A 21,324-nucleotide genomic window follows, 5' to 3' on the forward strand; every position below is an offset into this window, starting at 1 on the left:
GCCAGGGATGTACAGAAGGAGAGAGAGAGAGAGAGAGAGAGATATGCGTGAGCTTTTTCAATGAGTTGCCTTCAGACTCTAGAAAGTAAGGGACCAATTCAGCGAGAAAGAGGGGTTCCACTAGGTGGTATTTTTATAGCACAGCTGCCTCTAGATGTGATGTCGCTCCAGTGTGCAGACCAACCCACAAACCAGACCCAGGGAAAACTCCAATACACCCTTGTTTATGAATGGGCCCATTTCCAGATGCATTCCCCTTGCTCTGGTTCGCCTCCTGGGCTATTTCATTTATAAGAGAGGATCCTTCTAAAGTTAAATGCCCTTTCACTTACAAATGCAAAATGAATGCTTTGTCTCCAAAAAGAACAAGTCCGAAAATACAACAGAGCTCTACGTTGTCCCTGCTTTTAGGGCAGGGGAGAATACAGAGCTCTGTGGCACCTTGTCTGAGGCAGGGAAGATAACGTAGGAAACCAGGTACAAGAAAAGCATCTGCCAGAGTGGTGAAAGAACAAGCTCTGCACCCTCCGGCAGCCAAGGCAGCCGGCCGTGGGGAACGGAGAGCAGGCTTCGGAGTCAGGCATCGGTGACGGAGGACATGAAGGATATAAGCCGAGATCTGAAGAGAGGAAGTAGCAAACTGGCTGGGGTGGGAAGGGTATCACATATACAAGCAACTTCCTCCCAGCTACGGGGAGTATTAGCCTACAGAGAAGGCTAAATTGGAGTGGTGCACTGGGCATAAAAGAAGGTAGATGTGAGGCCACTGATCAGCTGTGGAGAGAGATTGGATTTTGAGATGAACAGGAAGCAGGGAAGGGGATGGACAAGGGTGATCGGTTCCCATTTCCTGCTGGGAGTCCAGTTTGGCTACCCGACTGAGGTTCCCTGGGTTTTCAAAGAGCAGAGATTTAGAAAGACGACAAAATAGGGGGAAATCACACTAGCAGATCTTCGACATAAGGCAGGAACAAGGATTTGGCAGAGGGGAAGCAAGACACATTCTAGCAACTCTCCAGAGATGGAGGTTTACAGGGAGCAGAGAAGTGGGAGGAAAGAAATTTCTGGCCGGGAAAGAAAATGTACAGTTTGAATTAAAGCGTGTGAGAGGGGAGTTAAAGACCTGGGTGGAAGAATGTGACCCTCTGGAGCATTCAGTTGCAGAACGCTCTGGTGCACCCAGGAGATGGTGGAGCTGAGAGACAGGCTGATGGAGTAGAGAGCGGAGGGCAGATGTGGGCTAGGATGTTGTGACAGGCTATGCAGACCTTCTGGCGCCTCAAAGGGGGCCCTCATCATCCTGGCTCTCCCACACCTCAGACACTTTGTCTTGCAAAGTGAGGCAACATCCAGAGGAGCGGGGAGAGCTTGGGCCCAGAGGAATCCTCTCGGGGCCTCAAGGGGCAGGAGGCTGCACACAGGAGAACCTCCCATAAGGCAATGGCTGCTGCTCTGGGGAGACCCGCTCTCCACTCACTCACAGAGGTTTCTCAAGAATGCGCCTAATGTCTGTGTTACTTCGTGGTGGGCTGGGGCCTCTGCTTGATTCAGCAGCCAAGAGCACCTGTGACGCTGGTGTCTGGAAGCACTTGGCAGCCGCTTCAGGGAAAGGCGTCACTTGCGTTTGCCACAAGACTCTCTGGAACTGGGCTTTGCTACAGCAGCAGCCTGCACAGACACGACCTCCAAAGCTGAAGTGAACAGTGACTGTGGCAGCAGCTGGAGAAGATGCTCCAGGACAGAGCCGTAACCTCAGTTTTCCACAGCAGAGGAAGCCAGGGCACAGTGCAAAGCATCCACTGGAAACAACAACAGAACGGGAAGAGATACAGGATTCAAATCAGGAGAGGGTGTTCAAGAGACAACATCTCCTACTTCCAGGTGCTGAAGGACAGAACCACTGATGGTACCAAGAGCTGCACCAAGATCATAGAAGAGGAGGAGAGAGAGAGGGACCCCACGGGTGGACCTGAGTTCATGGAGATGATCCAAGAACCAAGGGGAGGAAGGAGCTATGGGTATCTCACAGATGGGTCATCTCTGCAAGCAAAACTCCTTCTGTCAGCTCACAGACAGGGATGGGAGCCCCTGCACAGGAGCCATGTGACAGCCAGCTCACCACCTCTCTTTCTCCCTGGAGCCCAGAGACCCACTTTCTCTAGTTCAGCATCACTGCCCCAGGCACTTTTCTATTCTACCCCACCTCCCCTGCCCCACCCTGCACTGCGGGCCTGGGGTGGGGAAGAGGCAATCTGCTCAGGAGAAAAGAGACCGAAGGAAGGGCCAAACTGGGGGTGGGTGCACCATCAATAAAGGCAGGATCAGAGACAGAAACATGATTTATACAGCACCATACAAGTGCCCAATGCTTAGCAGGCAAATCAGAGCCCTGATTGTCCCCAGGCAAGTTCAGAATTTCAGGGGCAGACTCTGCCTGGACCTTACTCAGACGTGCAGTTTGGAGGGCATGTGGCCAAGAAGTGTCCTCCGCGTGGCAGGGCATGGCCTGCATCAGGGCCAGGCGGCGTTCCAGTTCCTGTGCTCTGTGGAGAGGCCCCACTCCCTGGGGCACCCCTGGTGCAGAGAGGGGCTAGGGACGGCTGCACTGGGTGGATGGACTGTGTATGCAGGGGGCTTGCTGCCCTCCGAGGAGTAATGTCTACGCATCTGTTTCCCCTCTGGGGATGGTGCAGCTCCATACCGACCCCAAAACCAGGCTGTGATGACAAGGCACAATGGAGCCCTAAGGTAAAACATCATATGACAACTGTTGGATACAAACACTGTAAAGCAGGGAAACTGGCAACATTCCTGCGCCTCTCTCATCAGCTCTCATCCCGGAGTCAATGGCAGGAACAATTATGAGGCCCATCCACGTTGGAAATGTTAGAACAACTCACCCACATATAAAGGGCTTTTGGAGAACCATGGACGCCTTCCACCATCAACACGCAGAACGACGTGAGCCAGCTAAGAGCCATGGACTCCCCTTCTTTGATCCCCGAAATGGGTCTCTCACAAACCAGACCTCTAGCCCTGTCGTGACCACGTGCAATGCTCAGAGTGGGACAAGTGCTGAGGCTCTCACTCAGAGCCCTGTCCCTGGAGTGACCACTCTGAACTCACTGGCCCCAGTGGGACAGGGTGTACGAGCAGGCACTGCAGAACCGGGTCCTGAGGGTTTGCTCTGGCCCAGGGCTTGCTGAAACAAATGGGAGTTTATCCCCGGCAAGGACTGAGTACAACATGCACCCTTTGAATCTGACCCACTGATCAAGATACTTTACACTTCCGGGGACACTTTGGCCAGAGGACCGCCCCTGCCCCCCACTTTATAAAGGTCAGCGTATCTGCGGAGCAGCCGGCGGGGTAGAGTAGCAAAGGCTCAGAGTGGTTGCGTGACTTGCCCCAGGTTAGTGGGGAGCTCAGAGGAGAAGCCAGGTGTCCTGGCGCCCAATGCCCAGCTCTCCCCACTAGACTCATTAATACTAATTTGCTTCCTACCAACATCTCATATGTCTGGTTAATTTATATGCACCAGAACGAATGAAAGGAGCTCGTGTGTGTGCAGGAGGCTGGAGTTCATAACAGATCCCCACATTTAGGCCCAGAAGTGCAACCAGTTGTTCATATATGGCTCTGACCCGAGAGTGGGGGTTTATAGTAATCTCTGGGAAACACAGAGCATTCCCCCTTTCTGGAACAATTGGTAGAGCCCTGCAAATCTGCAGATATCCGCTTTATATCTGGGGATCTCCACGTCGGCGGAGGTGGATCTCTGCGGACCATGCTTGTGGATCGGATGCGGATACAAATTTTGTAACCATGCAGGGCCCTAACAATTAGTATTGCTGTGAAAGGGATCGTTACAACTGCCTGTTAGAGTAGGTGTGCAGTTTGAGTTACACCTATAATCCTCCAGCTCGGCTGGACGCCTCACCGAGTCCACTATGCATAGGACGAAAAGGCAACAATTAAAATACTGTTTCCCTGCATCCTTGACCCAAGTCTGGCACGCCTACAGCTGGTGGAGGGCATGAGTTTATGCTGCAATTCCAGTTACATTCACATCACTGCACTTTGAAGAAGTCCAGATCCCAAAACACCCAAACAATTTATAGCTAGAGAATAATGTCAAGCTTTAAAAAGACCTATAGATTAACGACTGAATGAATTGAGCCCACAGGTGTTTTCCCCAAGTCCTACCAGGCTGGTATAGCTGAAGGAAATGATGCCCTGATGTGTCTTGCAGCAAGTCTGACCTGGGTTATCTCCCTATCAGTGCTAACCTTGGCACTCACTGGAATTACCTTCCCTCACTTTTCCTCTTTTTCAGTAATGTTGGGGAATGTTCAGACGGAAGGTTTCAATGGAAGGAGAATTTCCTGCTCCGGAACAATTACAGCATAATTTAAACTGCAGACAAATACGCTGTATTTGAACACCACCCTATTGGGAGAGCTCAGGAAACCAGCCCGTGCCTGGGACTTTTGGGGGCATTTCTGCCATATAAGGGAAAGTGAGATTTGGGGTTTGGCTTGGGGTTTTTTGGAGAGGAGGGGGACGCTGTCGGTTCGTTTTATCCTTTGTTCACTGGCACAATGCTGAAATTCCACAGATTCATACAAACAGCAGAAAGAAATGATTCTCCAGCAGCGAAGCCGCAAAAGTCATTCCTCTGCGACTGATTTAAAGGGTCACATTTGTGATGGCTGGCAAGTGTGAGGAAGAAGCAGGGCGGACATGTATGCCAATTAAAGAGCTTGCATAATTCATACCCCAAAATGGAAAATCCTGACTACAAACATGGAGCCTTATTTACCTAAGCAGCAGCAGACTGCGTTGGAGGGAAGTGAATGTAAAACACAATCAAAAGCCCTGAGCAAAGAAAGCTGATTGGCAGGAGCATTCAGCAACGCAGAGAAATCCTCCTTTGTTGCAAACATCTTTAGAAATGCCTCCGTAACATATGGCTTCCCTCACTGACACAGAGGGGCTAATTATTGCGCAGGAATGTCCCAGGTATTAAATACGGGATCACTACACTTACAATGCCTCACCAGAAAGACAATTCACATTCAGTGCCAGCTCCAAAGAGCTTCTGCAGAGAATTAGTTCAAGGACAAAAAAAAAAAAAAATGTTACTAAGGCTGAAAACTGAGGTGGATTCTGCTGCTGCTGCTCTGATCGCAGCCCATTGGTTTCCCCGTATCACTAACTGTGCCTGATTCATTTTACTTTTCTCTCTTATTTCTCTGCCTGCAATAAATGAGGAACAAAGGCGTATGCCTGAACGGGAGCAGTAATTCATCAGCACCCTTCAGAGCCTGCATGAGCTGCCCTCTCCTCAGCGTGGCTGCCAGTTGTACCAGACACTAATTCAGCCGAGCCCTCTTTTCCCATGGTCTCCACGGAGATGGCAATGGACTTGCATCCTAATGAAGCGGTGGCTGGTATCGCCTAAAGCCTGCAAACCTGGGAAGTGGGTCTCTCAGGGTCCTTTTAAACTTGGACTTGGAGCTGCGCTGGGAATGGCACTCAAGTAATTAAAGATGCAGCCTCTGTTCTTTGCCAAGTACATTTGCAGGGCAGTTCATTATTCTGCAGAATCAGCTCGAGCAAATGAGCAGCCCCACCCCTTGCAGGGATATTACTCAGGAGGAGCGCCGAGACACTGACTAACTTGCACTTTTATTTCGGTGCTGCTGGGACCATTTAATGCCGAAATAAAACGAGCATTGTCTGCAAACTGCCACTTCAGGACGACCGCCCAGCGCTGACAGAGCAGAACAATGTCCGCGACCAGCATGGATCACCCCTGCTCCAACAATTTGTCACCAAGAAGCACCCGGACGCGAAATACAAAAACCAGCCCCACAGAGGAGAAATAATTTTGATCCCAACATCAGAGCACTAACAGGCAGCGGACGCGAGACGGTCTGTCTGATTCCCAGATGGAAGCATTCCATTGCAGAGTGTCACAAGGTTGGCACCGATTCAGTCACTAGGACTGTGCCATGGAGGCTCCACGGAGAGAGAAAACAGAAAATGGACACCAAAAAATTAAACAAATTAAAATCCCCAACCCGGAGCCTTCCGCTAAAATGTAAAGACATGCTTCATCTGCAGTGAGGCATGCTCATCTCCTCTCTCCTGGGCTTGACAGCAGATCCCATGGAGAGGGCGCCTTCACATTTATTTGATGAGATTGCACGCATATTTACACTTGGCTTTGCACCATGCATGCTAATGAGTTACTCCAGGAAAGCTGCGCAAATTAATTGCTCAAAGTATCCGTTAACTTACCAAATTGGGAGTCGTGATGCAAAATGAGAGGGCAGGATTTTGTAGCGCACTTCTGTGGCACGTTGCTACCCAGGACTGGCAGGCGATTTGTGGCAGGGAGCTTTCTAAACCTACAGGATCTCTCAAGACTAAAGGTAGGGACTGAGCTATAAAAGGGCTGGTGAAAAAAAAGGAGAGAGAGACCTGCTTATATTTTTGTATTTAAATTTTTTTTTGAGCTCACGTAGCATTTAGGGTCACATGCTGCCTTTAGCATCAGTCTGTACTGTCACATGATTGAGGTCATGAGTCACGTGACAAGCAAACCTGATGACGTGCCACTAAGAACCATTTAGAATCAACCCTAAAAAACTTAGTTGTAAAAATTTAATTTATAACCGGTTAATGAAATAATTAATTTTGAAGTAGACGTCTAACCTTTAGAACGAAATTTTTTTGGAGGGAGGGGCGGGGGAAAGACGCGAATGAAATGCCAAGATTTCGATGAATATTTAATACACCCTCCTCGCAAGCTCTCCTGCAACTTGGAGCCGCGCCAGCGTCATTTGAATTCCATCCTTTGTTAATAACTAAATTGACGCCTCTGTTGCTATTCAATGTTTGCAGCTCTATCAAGCTGTAATCTGTCACACAGAATACTGGAGGAAGCATAACTCAATAGAGCCCACATCCATGTTCAACCCATACAGCACCCGGTCCATACAAAGCAGAGGGCACATCTGTCCTGCAGACATTCTTCAGTGGGGCGTGGGGTTTTCCCCCTACTGTTTTAACAATACACTGAACGTAACCAACAAAATTAACAGGAAAAGGTGCAATTTTGAACACAGCATTTTGTATTATTTGTAGGTTTTTAATTAAAAAAATATATAAAATATCCTCATCCTAGACATAAAAATCTCCCCAACTCTCTCTACAAATTACAAATCACCTCATGTTCCCAACCCATGGACACTTGCAGGATTGCTGGTCAGGCTACAGCAATATATACAACAATCACAGCAAAACCAGCAGCAGCCACACAATGAACGTGAACTCTAGAAAACAGGGAGTGGAGTCCCGGTGACAGGTGACTTGTTCCACAATTCAGTGACCAGGCTGCACACACATACAACCACCTCATTCAATTTTAAATTAAAAAATTAGTTTTACACATGCGTGTAGACGCAAAATCACATCACTAAATACTAAGAAGATTTTCCTTGTGAAAATCAAGCAGCAGATCAGAAATATTCTCATCTACCTGGGGGAAATTTAGATATGGGCCAATTTATACACTACGGTTGGTTCTGAATGCAGACAGCAACGCAGGGAGACCACAGAGCTTGCTGTGGAGCTGCCAGGATGCCAAGTCTCCGATAGCCATCATTACTTCTCAATTAGTTTAACTAATTGGCCTATAGCGTCAATGTAATTCGCTTGATTCCCCTAAACCATTAATTCACATGCAGGACAAATATATTTTGCAGTTTGCTGCACAGTAAGCCCATGCAGGCGGGTTCATTTGCATTCCTGGCACACCGACAGACGCTGGAAATAGGTGTCTGCAAAGCTGGGCAGAGGCTCGAATGAAACACAGCAGAGGGAACAGGCGGCTGGCGGCATGCAGGGGGTGGGGGGGACCCAGTTTTCATTTCGTATTAAATCAGCCGCATGCGGTTCAGGGAAATACTGAAATCCTAGGTATCAGTAGCAGGCGGTTTGCGGCCGCCTCGCCCTCGCAGGGTTATAACGATTGTGCTCTTCGCGAGGCTCAGGAAGCGGCAGGTCGTGTGGAGCACGTGCGGCCAGCTAGCCAAGCCTCTTGGTTCAGGGGTCAGAGAGGGAAGGGTAGGGGTGGATGTAATGCCACTGAGGAGGTGCCTTTCATTTTCCTAATAGGAGCAAAGTTCGTTTCCATCAGTTAATTCCTTCTGCGTAGTTACTCGTGTAACGGGCTTGTCGGGCTTCCCGAGAGCAGCAAACGGGCTGGAGTCTGGAGTGAACAGAGACCATTCCACTGCCTTGGCAAGATTAATTGTTGGGGAGGAGCTGAACGAGGGTGCTCCGAGAGGTATCATAAGGGGGATGCAGCTGTGACCCAGAACTGGAGCCAGTCTGTGTCAGAGGGGAGCCGAGCCTGGGGGGGAGAAGGCAGAGATGCTTGAACTGGAGCCAAGACCACAAAGGAAGTCACGAAGAGTGGGAGTTCAAACACAGCACAGACGAAAGCTCGCAGCACTCTCCAGGAGGAGAGCAGGGGAAGCAGGGAGAAGAAGCTGGGGCAGGTTAGGGGGAGTTCAGCTCAGGCAGGAGGCCGGTGGTACGGGACCCCGCGAGCTGCCCAGAACTACTTGCTGTGGTGCCAAGTGGTTTACGGACATAGCTAGTCTGAGCAAGTCACGGTTCTCAGGACCCATGTACGGCAGGGCAGGGGGGCTGAACAGATGACTAAATAAGAGACAGAAGACTCAGAGCCATGACTTATAGGAGACACACAGTGGCAGGATGGGAGAGTGGCTCAAGCGGCCAAACACATACATTCATTATTTTACCTTTTGACTTCGGCCCTGTGAACCACAGAATTCAACTCCTCTTGCTCTAAATACACAGACCCCTACCACTAGAACTAAGTGAGAATCTCCATTAGTTGTTAGCAGTATAGGACACATGACACAGATTATCAGTTCTGATTCCCTTGGGTGGCGGACACAGGTGTACACACAAATACGCACGAGTTGGTTCATTACAATATAATCTCCCCCTCAAGACATAGGCATTAAAGGATTCCAGAACCGAGTTAATCAGGCCAGTGCTGTTTCAAATACAGCTCTCAGAGCCATATAAATGCCTCCCGACAGATTTAAGCAGCACACAGAGATGACGCTCCATGTACATTTGACTGCAGATTCCTTACAGGTGGTTTTCTTCCTTTCAAGTGACTTGCACTGAAATTTCCTGGATTTAAAAGAAGAAAAAAAAGGGGGGGTGGATGGAGCAAGGGGGGGCGGATGGAGCAAGGGGGGGCATCTCTACTCCCATTTAAGGGAAGTTTACTCCCATTGAGCTGTCATTGAGAACAGTCCTAGCCGAGGGACAGACACTCTGCCTCACTACTGCAGTTCACATTGCTCCCTAGGGTAACAGCCTCCCAAATGGCTCCAGTCACTTGTACAAAATATGTATTAAAAATAAAAAAAGCTGGCATGCGTGGGCAGCCAGTGACCTGGAAGTTGCGGAAGGCTAGCCCCTGGCCCCTCCCCTTGTGCCTGAGGCCCCTCCCCTCTCCCCTTATGCTCCCCACCCCCGCAGGAGCCCAGGGCACCCCCACCGCGGCCCCCGGCCCCAGTGCCGGGTGGCGAGGTCCCAGCCCCAGAGCACTAGGCAGCACGGTCCCAGCAGCAGCCGCCCCGAGTCCCTGCGGAAGGCAGGCCGGCCAGCCCCAGCCAGAGCCAGGCCACGGCTATCACGCAGCTCTCAGCAATCTGTTCCCCGGGTGCCGCCATCTATCCCTGCTCCCACACCTCTGACTATAAAATAAACCTTCCCCTAGGACGGAACAAGAAGGCAACAGGAAGGTAGGAAAGCCAGCGGTCCCATGAAGGCAGTAACTCACAGGGCTCAGGGCAAGATGGGGGCTTTAAGTCCCTCAGGGCAGTAGTGGGGTATGTGGATATGCACATGCCAGGAACCTTCTAGGGCACTGGTTTGTACAAACACTTTTGCATGCACGCCTGTGAAGATGTGGCCCACACTACACGCCGTGCCGGAACCACTTCAACATCCGGGCAGGCCAGAATTCTCTCATTCCCTGCCACGAGGGTCCTCCGGTATGGGTGGCCCTTGGTCTCTCCTGTTCTCCGACCACGGCACACAGTTCAGTCTCCGTAGGACTGAAATGCTTTAGCCTAAATCTTTGGGATTAATACAGGGATACCTGAGTGAAAACTAACAGCCTGTGACATGCAGGAGACCAGACTAGATGATCTCACAGTCGCTTCTGGCTTTAGATGCCACCTGCAGGAGCCAGCCTTTGAAATTTGCTGCAGACAGTGCGAAGGAGCCGTCATGGACTCGGCACCCACGGTGCATGGTGAACCAGGGCTCCAGGACCCTCAGTCCCCATGTGCAGGGCCCATGGCTGGGCTGTTCTGGGCCTGCAGTGGTCACAGCTCTGACGCATGCTAGCTGCCATGAGGTGGCATGCAGACTTTACCGGGGCACAGCTGGCTTATATGGTCCTTCCTGGTGCCAGCCCTGCCCTTTGTGCAGACGGGACCTGCCCCGTGCACCCTCCTCCTGTTGCAGCAAGGCCTTTGTGGCTGCAGTGATGGGCCCAAGGGTGGAACTCCCTCCCCTTCTCCCCGCCCGAATCCCTCGCAGGTCAGCCACATCCTCAGAGCAGCGACCGCCCCGCCCCCTGGAGAGTGCCCTGCATCCAGCAGGCCCCACCATAAACAAACATTAATACCCACTTACAAACACCACCTTAGCTCTGCCCCCAGCTCTCTTGGGAGCAGCCCCTGCTGGCCTCACAATCACGCCCCTCCCCCCTTAGAGCAGGCTCCCTGCCTCGGTGTTACGTATTTGTCTTTTGTTCGCATGCTACACGGCTGTACGGCACCCGGGCCCTATATACCAATAACCACCAGCCTGCTGCCCCCTCTCTCACTCAGCCCTCTTGGTGGGGCAGGAAGGGGAGAAACGAAGAAGGACTAGACAGCGGCAGTGGGTCCCTATGTTAGCCGAGCAGCAGCTGTGCAGGCAGCCTGGGGCACCAGCACAGGAAGGGTTAACGTCATTCCAGCTGACAGCTGAAAGAATTAGGGACAGTTCTAGGTGCCCTCTGGGCTCTGTGCGTGGGGACAATGAGCCAGAGAGGACAGCGCCGGCCAGCAGCCCGGGCACTGCCAGCCAGCGCCCCAGGGACAATCAGCGCGACAGGGATTTTTCAGCCTACCTGCACGGTCGGTCGAAGGAGAAGGAGCCACCTGAGCACACTCCTCTGCCGGAGCCACTGGATCCAGCCCACCCAGCCGGCTACAGCCAGGTACGAGATCATTCATCTAGATTAAAGGGAGCTGCTGGCGGGTGCCCTGGCATTCAAAGGAGCTTCCCCCACCCCCCGAATAGAGACAGAAGCAGTGCCTCAGCTTCACCTGCCGCTAAGGCTCCTGCTGCGAAGACTGGTAGGCGCCGAGCTATGTCCTTGAGACACAGACTGATGCCATCTGGGCAAAATGCCATGAGTTCCTTGGAGACCGGGAAGCGCCACGCTGCATCCAAAAGCTGCACAGAGACCAGAGCATGGTGCCGCAATCAACAAACATTAACCACTTGGTAGTGCAGACAAAGGACAGACCAGGAGGGGAGTGGACGGTGCCCCTGTACGGCTTTCTGGAAACATGCTTATGAATATACATTACATAACTGGAATAGGTCCTATGCTACATATGCCATGTAACATATCTCTGTAAAGGTTATGAACTACTGAATCTATTCCTCCTATTTGTAGGCATGTATCAGTTTTGTATTCAAAGTTATTAATATTGGCCGTGTACTGGCTTGATTTCTAAATAACCTTAGTAGAGCATTTGGTCAGTTCCTGGAGAAAGGAATTTACCAAGTTCAGTGCCCAATCAAGAAGCACTTAAGGAACAATGTATCTTGGAAGGCTCCAGTCCACGTAAGAAGTCTTCCTGGAGACGTTCAAGATGCCACGTGGGCAATGGCTTCTGCCTATAAAAACTATGAGTCACACATGCACATGTGACTTGCCCAGGTGACTTCAGAACTCCATCTTGGAGCTGGACTTTGCATAGGAGAGAAGAGGGGGGTCTCCACCCACAAGAGAAAGTCTATTTAAGCCTGTGGGAGACCCCTCCATTTTGTCTTCAGCTGGCTAAGGAAATAGCCTCTCCATCCCCAAAGATACCTGAAAGAAACTGGAACAAAGGACAGTAACTACAGGGGGTGTGAGTGATTGCTGGACCAGGACTAGAAGGAGATTAGTCTGTAAAAGGAAGCTTACTGGAACTGGTGAGGTTTTGTCTGTATTCAGTTTTATTAGACATAGACTTGTGGGTTTTATTTTATTTTGCTTGCTAATTCACTTTGTTGTGTCTGTTACTACTTAGAACCACTTAAATCCTACTTTCTGTATTTAATAAAATCACTTTTTACTTATTAATTAACCCACAGTATGTATTAATACTTGGGGGGGGCAAACAGCTGTGCATCTCTCTCTATCCATGTTATAGGGGACGAACAATTTATGAGTTTACCCTGTATATGCTTTCTACAGGGTAAAACTGATTTATTTAGGGTTTGGACCCCACTGGGAGCTGGGTGTCTGAGTGTTAAAGACAGGCACAATTCTGTAAGCTGCTTTCAGTTAAGCCTGCAGCTGTCAGGGGACGTGGTTCAGACCTGGGTCTGGGTTTGCAGCAGGCTAGCGGGTCTGGCTCAAACCAGGCAGGGCACTGAAGTCCTGAGCTGATAGGGCAGAAAAGCAGGAGCAGAAGTAGTCTTGACACATCAGATGGCAGCTCCCAGGGGGTTTCTGTGATCCAACCCGTCACAGGGAGCTGGGCAGGAAAGGCTTCAAGAGGATGCACGTTGTGCTGTTAACCCCTTTCGGAGCCGGTATTCGGCGGGGACATGGTGCAGGAGTTCGGTCAGGCACAGGGAACTGAACTGCCATTTGGCAGGCCCAGCAGTAGCAGAGAGTGGGGAAGCGAGGGAGTCACTAGCCAGAGGGACACAGATCAGGTTAGAGAACGTCCTGCATCCAAGGCATGAGGCACGGTTGCAGGACACCCCCAAGTGCCAGGGCATGTGGGCTTACGGCAACGCAGCAGATTTGGGGACAGAGTGACAGCTGCAGCTGGGGGCTCAAAGAGGCCCTTTCTGCTGCTCCAGTTGAGGAGCGGTTCTGTGCTGGACTGGTCCTCCAGGGCTGAGTAAAACAGCCAGGGGGCTGCTCTAACTTGCACCAGCTGACAAGAGTCCCAGGGGCCCATTAGAGAAGCCAGGGATTCCTGGGCACCCAGACCACACTTCCTTCTCCTGGCCACACCCCCCCTACCAGCATCCAGGAGGTGGTGGGGTAGGGGGCCACTGCAGTGGCTCCATGCACCCCGGTAACCCCTTCGTAGGGGAGATCCGCCAAGAGCTGCATGCACCAATTTTGGGGCAGCTTTGTGGGGTGGTGCGTAAAACACCCTTATCTGCTGTGAGGCCCTGAAAAGAGCAGGGCACAGAATGGCAGCCAGTGGTTTTAATGCACAACATCCTGGATTTTTGGGGTGCTCACTTCACAGTTGCAGTGCCAGCATCTATACACTGTTCTGCTTGCTCTAGCCGTCTCCCTTCTCCTCGATGTGCTGCAGAAACAGCAGCAGCCCCGGCTTCAGAAGGGGAATGGTCTCCTAACATGGATAAACCGCTGAGGAACAAAGATCCTGCTCAGGAGACTATCCCAGCAGTAACAGAAATAAAAGGGAAGGAAAAACAAACACCGAGAATGAAAGAGAAACAGAATCGCATCAGAACAGAAAGATCAAACGGATCCTGTCCCGAAGGGGTCAGAAGGTCTAATTATGACACATACAGGCGGAAGACCTAACTGCATGCAGGAGGTGGATTCTTGCATGCTGCAGCTTGTCGAGAAGGGGTTCTCCCTGGCACAGCATACTAGGAATTGAGTTTGCACAAACAGCTGGTCCTAACTCTAGTAAGAATACCAGGGGGCAAAAAAAAAATCTCTTGGCCAACTCCGACAGCACCAAGCACTCTGCCTCTTAGCCACTAGACTTCATTTATGTTTTAAGTGTGTGTGCTGTATTGCTGTGAGGACAGGCTAACTATGCAGGTGCCAATTGGCCACAAGCAACTGCTCTAGTGTGGATTGGGGTTTCGAGCAGTGAATTGAAAGCCAGGACGCCTGGGTTCAGTTTCCAGATCAGCCCCTACTTTGCTGTGTGAACTGTAACTTGGGCCATTAATTCTGACTGCCTCCATTTTGAGATGCCCAACACAACACACCTGAAAACCTGATTGCACTCACCGCTTTCATTGACTTCAGCTGGATTTCTGGGAGCTCGGCACCTCTGAAAATCAGCCCCAAGTTTTCTCAGGTCCAGTAAAAACTGAAGCACTTAAAACTAGTTGATACTTAAATTAGGGCTTCGATCCGTGTATTGCGACCTATAAAATGGGAATAATAATTCCCATGCAATAAGGGATCATGAGGCTGAATTCATGCTCATAAAGTGCTTTCAGATCCTTAAATTCTTTATTGTTACTAATAATAAACCGACACAGGAAACGTTACATTATTTACCTGAGTAACGTGTTTTCCCTTTGCAGCACTTGGGCCAAAAGAGGAACGTTATTTTTAAAAATCTAATATCTGTCTAGAATAAACCCACTGGTACCAGCCACAGCTCTGAGCCAGGTCTGAAACATTAGAAATGCACAGGTAAAGTTCATCTAAATCACTGCTCATGCTGATGTTCCACTGATGAGTGAGCAAGTGGACTCCAAAGCCACTCAGAGGTGTCTGAAAAGTGTGAAGCCAAAGAATTTCAGCGGTGAGGGAAGTGCCATTAGTAAGGCTCCTGAATATCCTCATAAAACAACTCTCGGCTGGTCCACTACTGTCAAAGTTTCAGAGTAGCAGCCATGTTAGTCTGTATTTGCAAAAAGAAAAGGAGGACTTGTGGCACCTTAGAGACTAACCAATTTATCTGAGCATGAGCTTTCGTGAGCTACACCTCACTTCATCGGATGCATTCAGTGGAATATACAGTGGGGAGATTTCTATACACACAGAACATGATAACACCCATTTTTTCATGTTCTCTATGTATATAAATTTCCCCCCTGTATTTTCCACTGTATGTATCCGATGAAGTGAGCTGTAGCTCACGAAAGCTTCTGCTCAAATAAATTGGTTAGTCTCCAAGGTGCCACTAGTCCTCCTTTTCTTTTTACTGTCAAAGTGGACCTGCAATCTAAGCTAGTGTACACTAGGGGGCACTGGTGTAAGATCACACAGAAACCTTGCACATTAAAGGAGAAAAAAATACGGACAGATAATCCAAATCCTAGCACACCCTTTTGTAGCCAGCCACTTCCTGGCTGACCCGCCTCGCAGTAACACCTGCTGGGCTACCGCTGTCCATTCACAGGCCAGGGGAAATCAATCAATAGCAAGGAAGGACACACTCCACCTGACCCATGCAGCAAGCCCACTCTACCTGCAACATTCATTCAGGGCACAGCGGGTACTTTTTTACCTGCCTCTACCTGGAGCATTCAGCAACTGTCAATGGCGTGGGATATGAGAGAGGCCCTATTGTATTTAAGGGGCAACCCAACAGAGCACTGTTATTAAACGCGGCTGTGAGGAAGACTGCAGCATGAGGCAAATTGCAGCCATATTTTAAAAGGAGGAAACCCAATATTTGGAAAAAAAGTAATATAAAATAACTAATAGTCATGGCAACCCTAAAGTGACTTCGAGCTCCTGAAGTGTCATTATTCAGAGCAGACTGTTTTAACGCCGGTAGCACTGAGTTATTGCTGAAATAGACCCAGCTTGTCCTTTTAACATATTCATTCATTTTTATGATTTGATTCATATCAATTTCTCTCTGCTGGTTACAAAATCAGATTTGCATACAGAGACTTGTGAGCAGGCAGCTTCCTCACAACTCCACACGCAGGGCACACAAAATCCAGCTCAACCTTCTCCCCACACTGGGCTGCTCCCAGGGCTTCTCCGCGGGGACTGCTCAGCGCACACAAACCAGATCCTTCCTAGAGGCCATTCCTACTTTCCTTACTTCTGGGTGGATTAATGAGCCGCCCGTGTCAATGGCTTTGTCTACACTAGAGAAATTTTCTGTCCCAACCCCCTGGAACCTACGTAAAACCCTCCTTATGCACATGCAAAAATGCTCCAGCCAGTTTCTGGCTGTTCTAAGAACTGGGTGGAGCAGGCTAGGCTCGCAGCGGGTCCAAGAATCCGTGCAGTATGAACAGCTTTAGCTCCAGTGTGGGTAGGTCACGCCCCAAAGCCTCCCAGAATCCTTTGCTCCTGGGGGCTCTGGGCTCTACAAGGGAAAAGGAAGCAAAGATGGTGCCTCTCTTTCTCCGGAGAAGCCAAGTGGCAGACACTTTTCACCCGCTTTCCTGACACGGGGATTAGGGGGCTCTAGCTCTGCTCCCCTCGGAGCACAACCCTGCACTGGGGTTTGGATCCTCCCTGTCCCCTCACCCGTGTGCCAGCTTGGGCAAAAGGAGCTCTTTAACCCCTTCCTAACCAGGGTGGCGACCTGCCCCACCACAGTACTTGCACGGTGCCCATCCCCCTGGCATCGGAGCCATTCGCGCGTTTAACGTGCCTGTGGGAGGGAGGGAATTCCGGCTTCCCCATTTCAGAGCTGGGCCTGAACTCACAGGACTGTAACTTGCATCTGCTGAGTCTCAGGGAAGCGTGCTGACCGCGAGCCCTCAGCCCACGTGCTGCTGAGCAGAGCTGGTTTAACAACGTTTAAACAACGATGCTCCACGGTGCAACCACGGGAACGGACGCAGCTATGGAAACAATGGCTTGTGCCCATGGCTGGGTCTGTCGCAGGGCTAGTGCCTTAGAGATTGCTTTCCCAGGTTGGGGGCGGGGAGGGGCTATCGGCAGGAGGGAGCGTGGGGAATCTTGTCCTAACTGTCCAAGCTGTTCCTGCTCCATGCATCAATAACTGAAGGACTTCTTCTTTTGTCAGGACTGTCAATCCAGCACCTACTGCTCTAGGCACTGTAGGTATGCCTAGGAGCATTTGGGCCCCAAGTATTGTACAGAAGAGGGAAGGAAAACTTTCACCACCAATGTCACAATTTGGTTTTCCAGGTTCTTCTGAAACAAAGGGCTGTTTCCATCCATTTCTACAGCGAAATGCAAAGCGCAGAACAAGAGGGCTTATCAGAAAGAAGATACACGCCGACACTAGCAAGCTGCGCACAGCCCTGCTACAACATTTCAAAAACTAATACATGAAAAACATGAAATGCTTTTGCCCCACCCAGATACCAACAGTAACTGCCAAGAAGAGAATAGCAAAGGAGGTACGTAGAACCTGGGCTGTGCACGTTGAGTCCCTCTCTAATAACTGAGCTACACAGAGGATAAGAGATTGCCACTGGTACAAGTTAACAGGGTTATTCCTTGAGCTCGAGCGACAGGGATCTCTATGGAAGGTCCTGGGTTCTAGCCCTGCTCATAGCTTGTGGAGGACAGAGGACGGTCATAACATGTGGAATAGCAAAGGTCAACTCCTATACTGAGGAAAACCCCTCTATTTTTCCAGGCAGAACCAGAAGGAACACTTTATTAATACTAAAGCCTGGTTAGGGGGAACTGGTGCTTCTGCCTCTAAATTCTAGGACAACCGGAAGTGAGAAGTGGGTTTTTTGGGGGTGTTAATTTATTAAAGGATGCACACTCCCCTCCAACACATTTGACCATCCCCATGCTGAGGTATGCATCAGTATGTCATAGAATCATAGAATATCAGGGTTGGAAGGGACCTCAGGAGGTCATCTAGTCCAGCCCCCTGCTCAAAGCAGGACCAATCCCCAACTAAATCATCCCAGCCAGGGCTTTGTCAAGCCTGACCTTAAAAATATCTAAGGAAGGAGATTCCACCACCTCCCTAGGTAACCCATTCCAGTGTTTCACCACCCTCCTAGTGAAAAAGTTTTTCCTAATATCCAATCTAAACCTCCCCCACTGCAACTTGAGACCATTTCTCCTTGTTCTGTCATCAGCTACCACTGAGAACAGTCTAGAGCCATCCTCTTTGGAACCCCCTTTCAGGTAGTTGAAAGCAGCTATCAAATCCCCCCTCATTCTTCTCTTCCGTAGACTAAACATCCCCAGTTCCCTCAGCCTCTCCTCATAACTCATGTGTTCCAGTCCCCTCATCATTTTTGTTGCTCTCCGCTGGACGTTTTCCAATTTTTCCACATCCTTCTTGTAGTGTGGGGCCCAAAACTGGACACAGTACTCCAGATGAGGCCTCACCAGTGTCAAATAGAGGGGAACGATCACGTCCCTCGATCTGCTGGCAATGCCCCTACTTATACAGCCCAAAATGCCATTGGCCTTCTTGGCAACAAGGGCACACTGTTGACTCATATCCAGCTTCTCGTCCACTGTAACCCCTAGGTCCTTTTCTGCAGAACTGCTGCCAAGCCATTCGGTCCCTAGTCTGTAGCGGTGCATGGGATTCTTCCGTCCTAAGTGCAGGACTCTGCACTTGTCCTTGTTGAACCTCATCAGATTTCTTTTAGCCCAATCCTCTAATTTGTCTAGGTCCCTCTGTATCCTATCCCTACCCTCCAGCGTATCTACCTCTCCTCCCAGTTTAGTGTCATCTGCAAACTTGCTGAGGGTGCAATCCACACCATCCTCCAGATCATTTATGAAGACATTGAACAAAACCGGCCCGAGGACTGACCCTTGGGGCACTCTACTTGATACCGGCTGCCAACTAGACATGGAGCCATTGATCACTACCCGTTGAGCCCGACAATCTAGCCAACTTTCTATCCACTTTATAGTCCATTCATCCAGCCCATACTTCTTTAACTTGTCAGTCTCATCCCCTCTGCATGTTATTCTAGGTATCTGATAGCAACAGCATATGAAACCGTTCAAAATCAGCTTCCCATCGGCATCAGAAAGACAGAAAGCCGTTAGGACCCAGCGCTAAAACAAACCCAACCACGGAAAACACACATAAGGTGTTACGTATTTGCTGAGGGATTTTATCCTTCTGAGAATTTAGTTTTAAAACATTCTTCCAAAGAATCTCTGCTTTCACTGAAATCATCTGTATTGTTTGCCATTGAAAAAATCCTTCCCTACACCCTTCTGGCTTCATTGGCACGTCAAAGCCCAGGGGGAACCACAGAAATGCAGGGACAATCCTGGGCATTGGTCCTGCAAAGATGTACACCGGTGCTTTCCCTCACACAGTGAGTGGCCCCATGAAGTCACTGGGTGTGAAGTCAGCCACATGCAGATGTCTTTGCTAAGAAAGCAAACAAGTAAAAACCCTTCCCCTCTCCACAGCTCTGGTTTCAGACTTGTCTCTTACAACGTCATAGTCCCAGCAGGTCTCCAGTCCTCCAAGGAGTTCTCTGGAAAAAACAGGGAAGCTGAGGCTAGATTCTCAGCTCCAACTCCAGAGAACAAAGTAGATGGAAAGGATTCTCCCTAACACAAGAGATCCCTGGCTGTCCTAGAGCAGATTCTGCTGGCTCTCTGGCATCTGCCTCCCGCCCTGTGTGTCAGGGTTGTGCCAGGACTGGGCAGGGTGGGGACAGAGCACATGGCACTCTACCTGATCCCCAGCTAGCAGAGTATCATTTAAAGCCATCCCTAGGCCCCTGTAACTTACACCAGGGACTGTTTCAGGATCAGCAGAAGGCAGGGCTAGAACCCCCTTTCTCCTTGCATTCCCCAGCACAAATTCGGGGCAGCTGAGGATCAGGCTCAATAGCTCTAAATTAAAAATAAGGAAGAAGAAAACAAGAACCTTCCCCACTCATTTATATGTCATCAAAAGGGCCCGTTGTATTGTTTGCAGGGGGAGAGTGTCAGGACTGGAGGATTTCAACTACAACAGCAAGTTAAATGCATAAAGGGTATTTATTCTTTTATCCATTTTATTCCCTTTGCTGTATTTCTTTTAATAGTCACAGTTCTAATTGGGAGGGGCAGGAGATACAATGATTCAAGCCACAGAGCATAGATTCCCACCAGGGTTTCATTCTTTTCGCAGTTACTCTGATCAATGGCTGGCTTCTCAGACCGCTCAGTTTTTCGGTGGAGGATGAACCATGGATTCACGTCTCTTACCTGTTTCTCTTCGCTTTTGAGATCCCTGTTTACATGTTCCTGGGCATGGGCTGACAGCTCTTCCATTACCTACAATAAAGCACAATGCGCGCTGACTCAGTCTTGGGGTGTGTGCAGGATTCCCCAGGGAATTCTACATGGAAAGCTCTTGCATTCGTTCCGTGTGTCAGCTCCATGGCCAGCCAAACGATGAAAGCTCTTGGTGGGAACAGCATCAAAGGGGATCGCTGATGGTCGTGCTGGAGCCTGAGCAAGGTTCAGCGCTCTGAGGCTTGTTCTCCTCTTCCCACTAGCATCAGCCGGGCTTGCAGGGAACAAACTCCACCAAGAGGTCTGGGAAGTTCCTTTGTTCCCTGTCAGGGGCGGATGAAAGACCCCAGCCCCAAGCCCGTTGGAGATTGAGGTCTAAATGGCACATTTCTCCCAAACGGGTGAACTGGGGAGCGCACAAGGGAGTGTTCTGGTCACAGTTTTGGGTTCCTTTGATTTTAGGAGCCTCATGTATAAACTAGCTGTAGAAAGGGAGCGAAACATCTACATGGTGCCAACGGATGTCTGGTATCCTTCCCCACTCTGTCACCTAGACCTGAAAAAATGCAGGATGAGGGCTGTACAGTAACAATCTGACACGGCCCATCCTACCACGTGGGTTATCACCTCTGCGCTAATCTTTAGCCTGGTTTGCACTGGGGTGGGGAGGTTCTGCACCAGCGTAGCCACACTGAGGTAGCTGCATCAGTGCAAACCCCGAGTGCAAGTCACTTTTCATGCCAACGCAGCGTATCCACGCTACAGGTTTGCACTAGCGCAGCTACATCAGAGCAGCTACCATGGGGCAAAAACAAAAAAAATCCCCTCGTTCTCCATAAGGCTTCGGCCTCAGGCTGTCGGACCCTACAGATTTGGGGTCAGCAGTGCCATGTTCTCATTCGCTCGCCTCACTTGCCCCAGCTCTCTGACAATGCGCACGTACCATTGGCTACGCGAGTCGCAGCGCTTGCAGGGTGCTGGAGGCCAAGTCACACCACTGGGAGCCCCATCTACCCTGCAGTGTCCAGACCCAGGCAGGAGTGTCGGTTACAGCTCAGACTGTGCCAAAGAAGTGCCGA

At 50.1% G+C, this 21,324-nt stretch overlaps 1 protein-coding gene across 13 annotated transcripts in view; it reads right to left on the reverse strand.

Moving 5' to 3' along the window:
• The window catches only part of TNRC6A (trinucleotide repeat containing adaptor 6A), a 166,346-nt gene that overhangs the window by 144,874 nt on the left and 148 nt on the right, over positions 1-21,324 (reverse strand). For 10 of the 13 annotated variants that reach the window (XM_043523880.1, XM_043523893.1, XM_043523874.1 and 7 more), the window contains exon 1: positions 11,246-11,362. In XM_043523880.1, coding sequence (XP_043379815.1) covers positions 11,246-11,347 — 102 coding nt within the window. In that variant the 5' untranslated portion in view covers positions 11,348-11,362. Of the gene's footprint in view, positions 1-6,306; positions 6,493-11,245; positions 11,363-20,215; positions 20,285-21,324 lie in introns of those variants that run through there. The other 3 variants (XM_043523873.1, XM_027821079.3, XM_043523885.1) reach the window with 2 other exon arrangements.

Source organism: Chelonia mydas, chromosome 10, assembly GCF_015237465.2.
Source record: "Chelonia mydas isolate rCheMyd1 chromosome 10, rCheMyd1.pri.v2, whole genome shotgun sequence".
Lineage (NCBI taxonomy): Eukaryota > Metazoa > Chordata > Testudines > Cheloniidae > Chelonia > Chelonia mydas.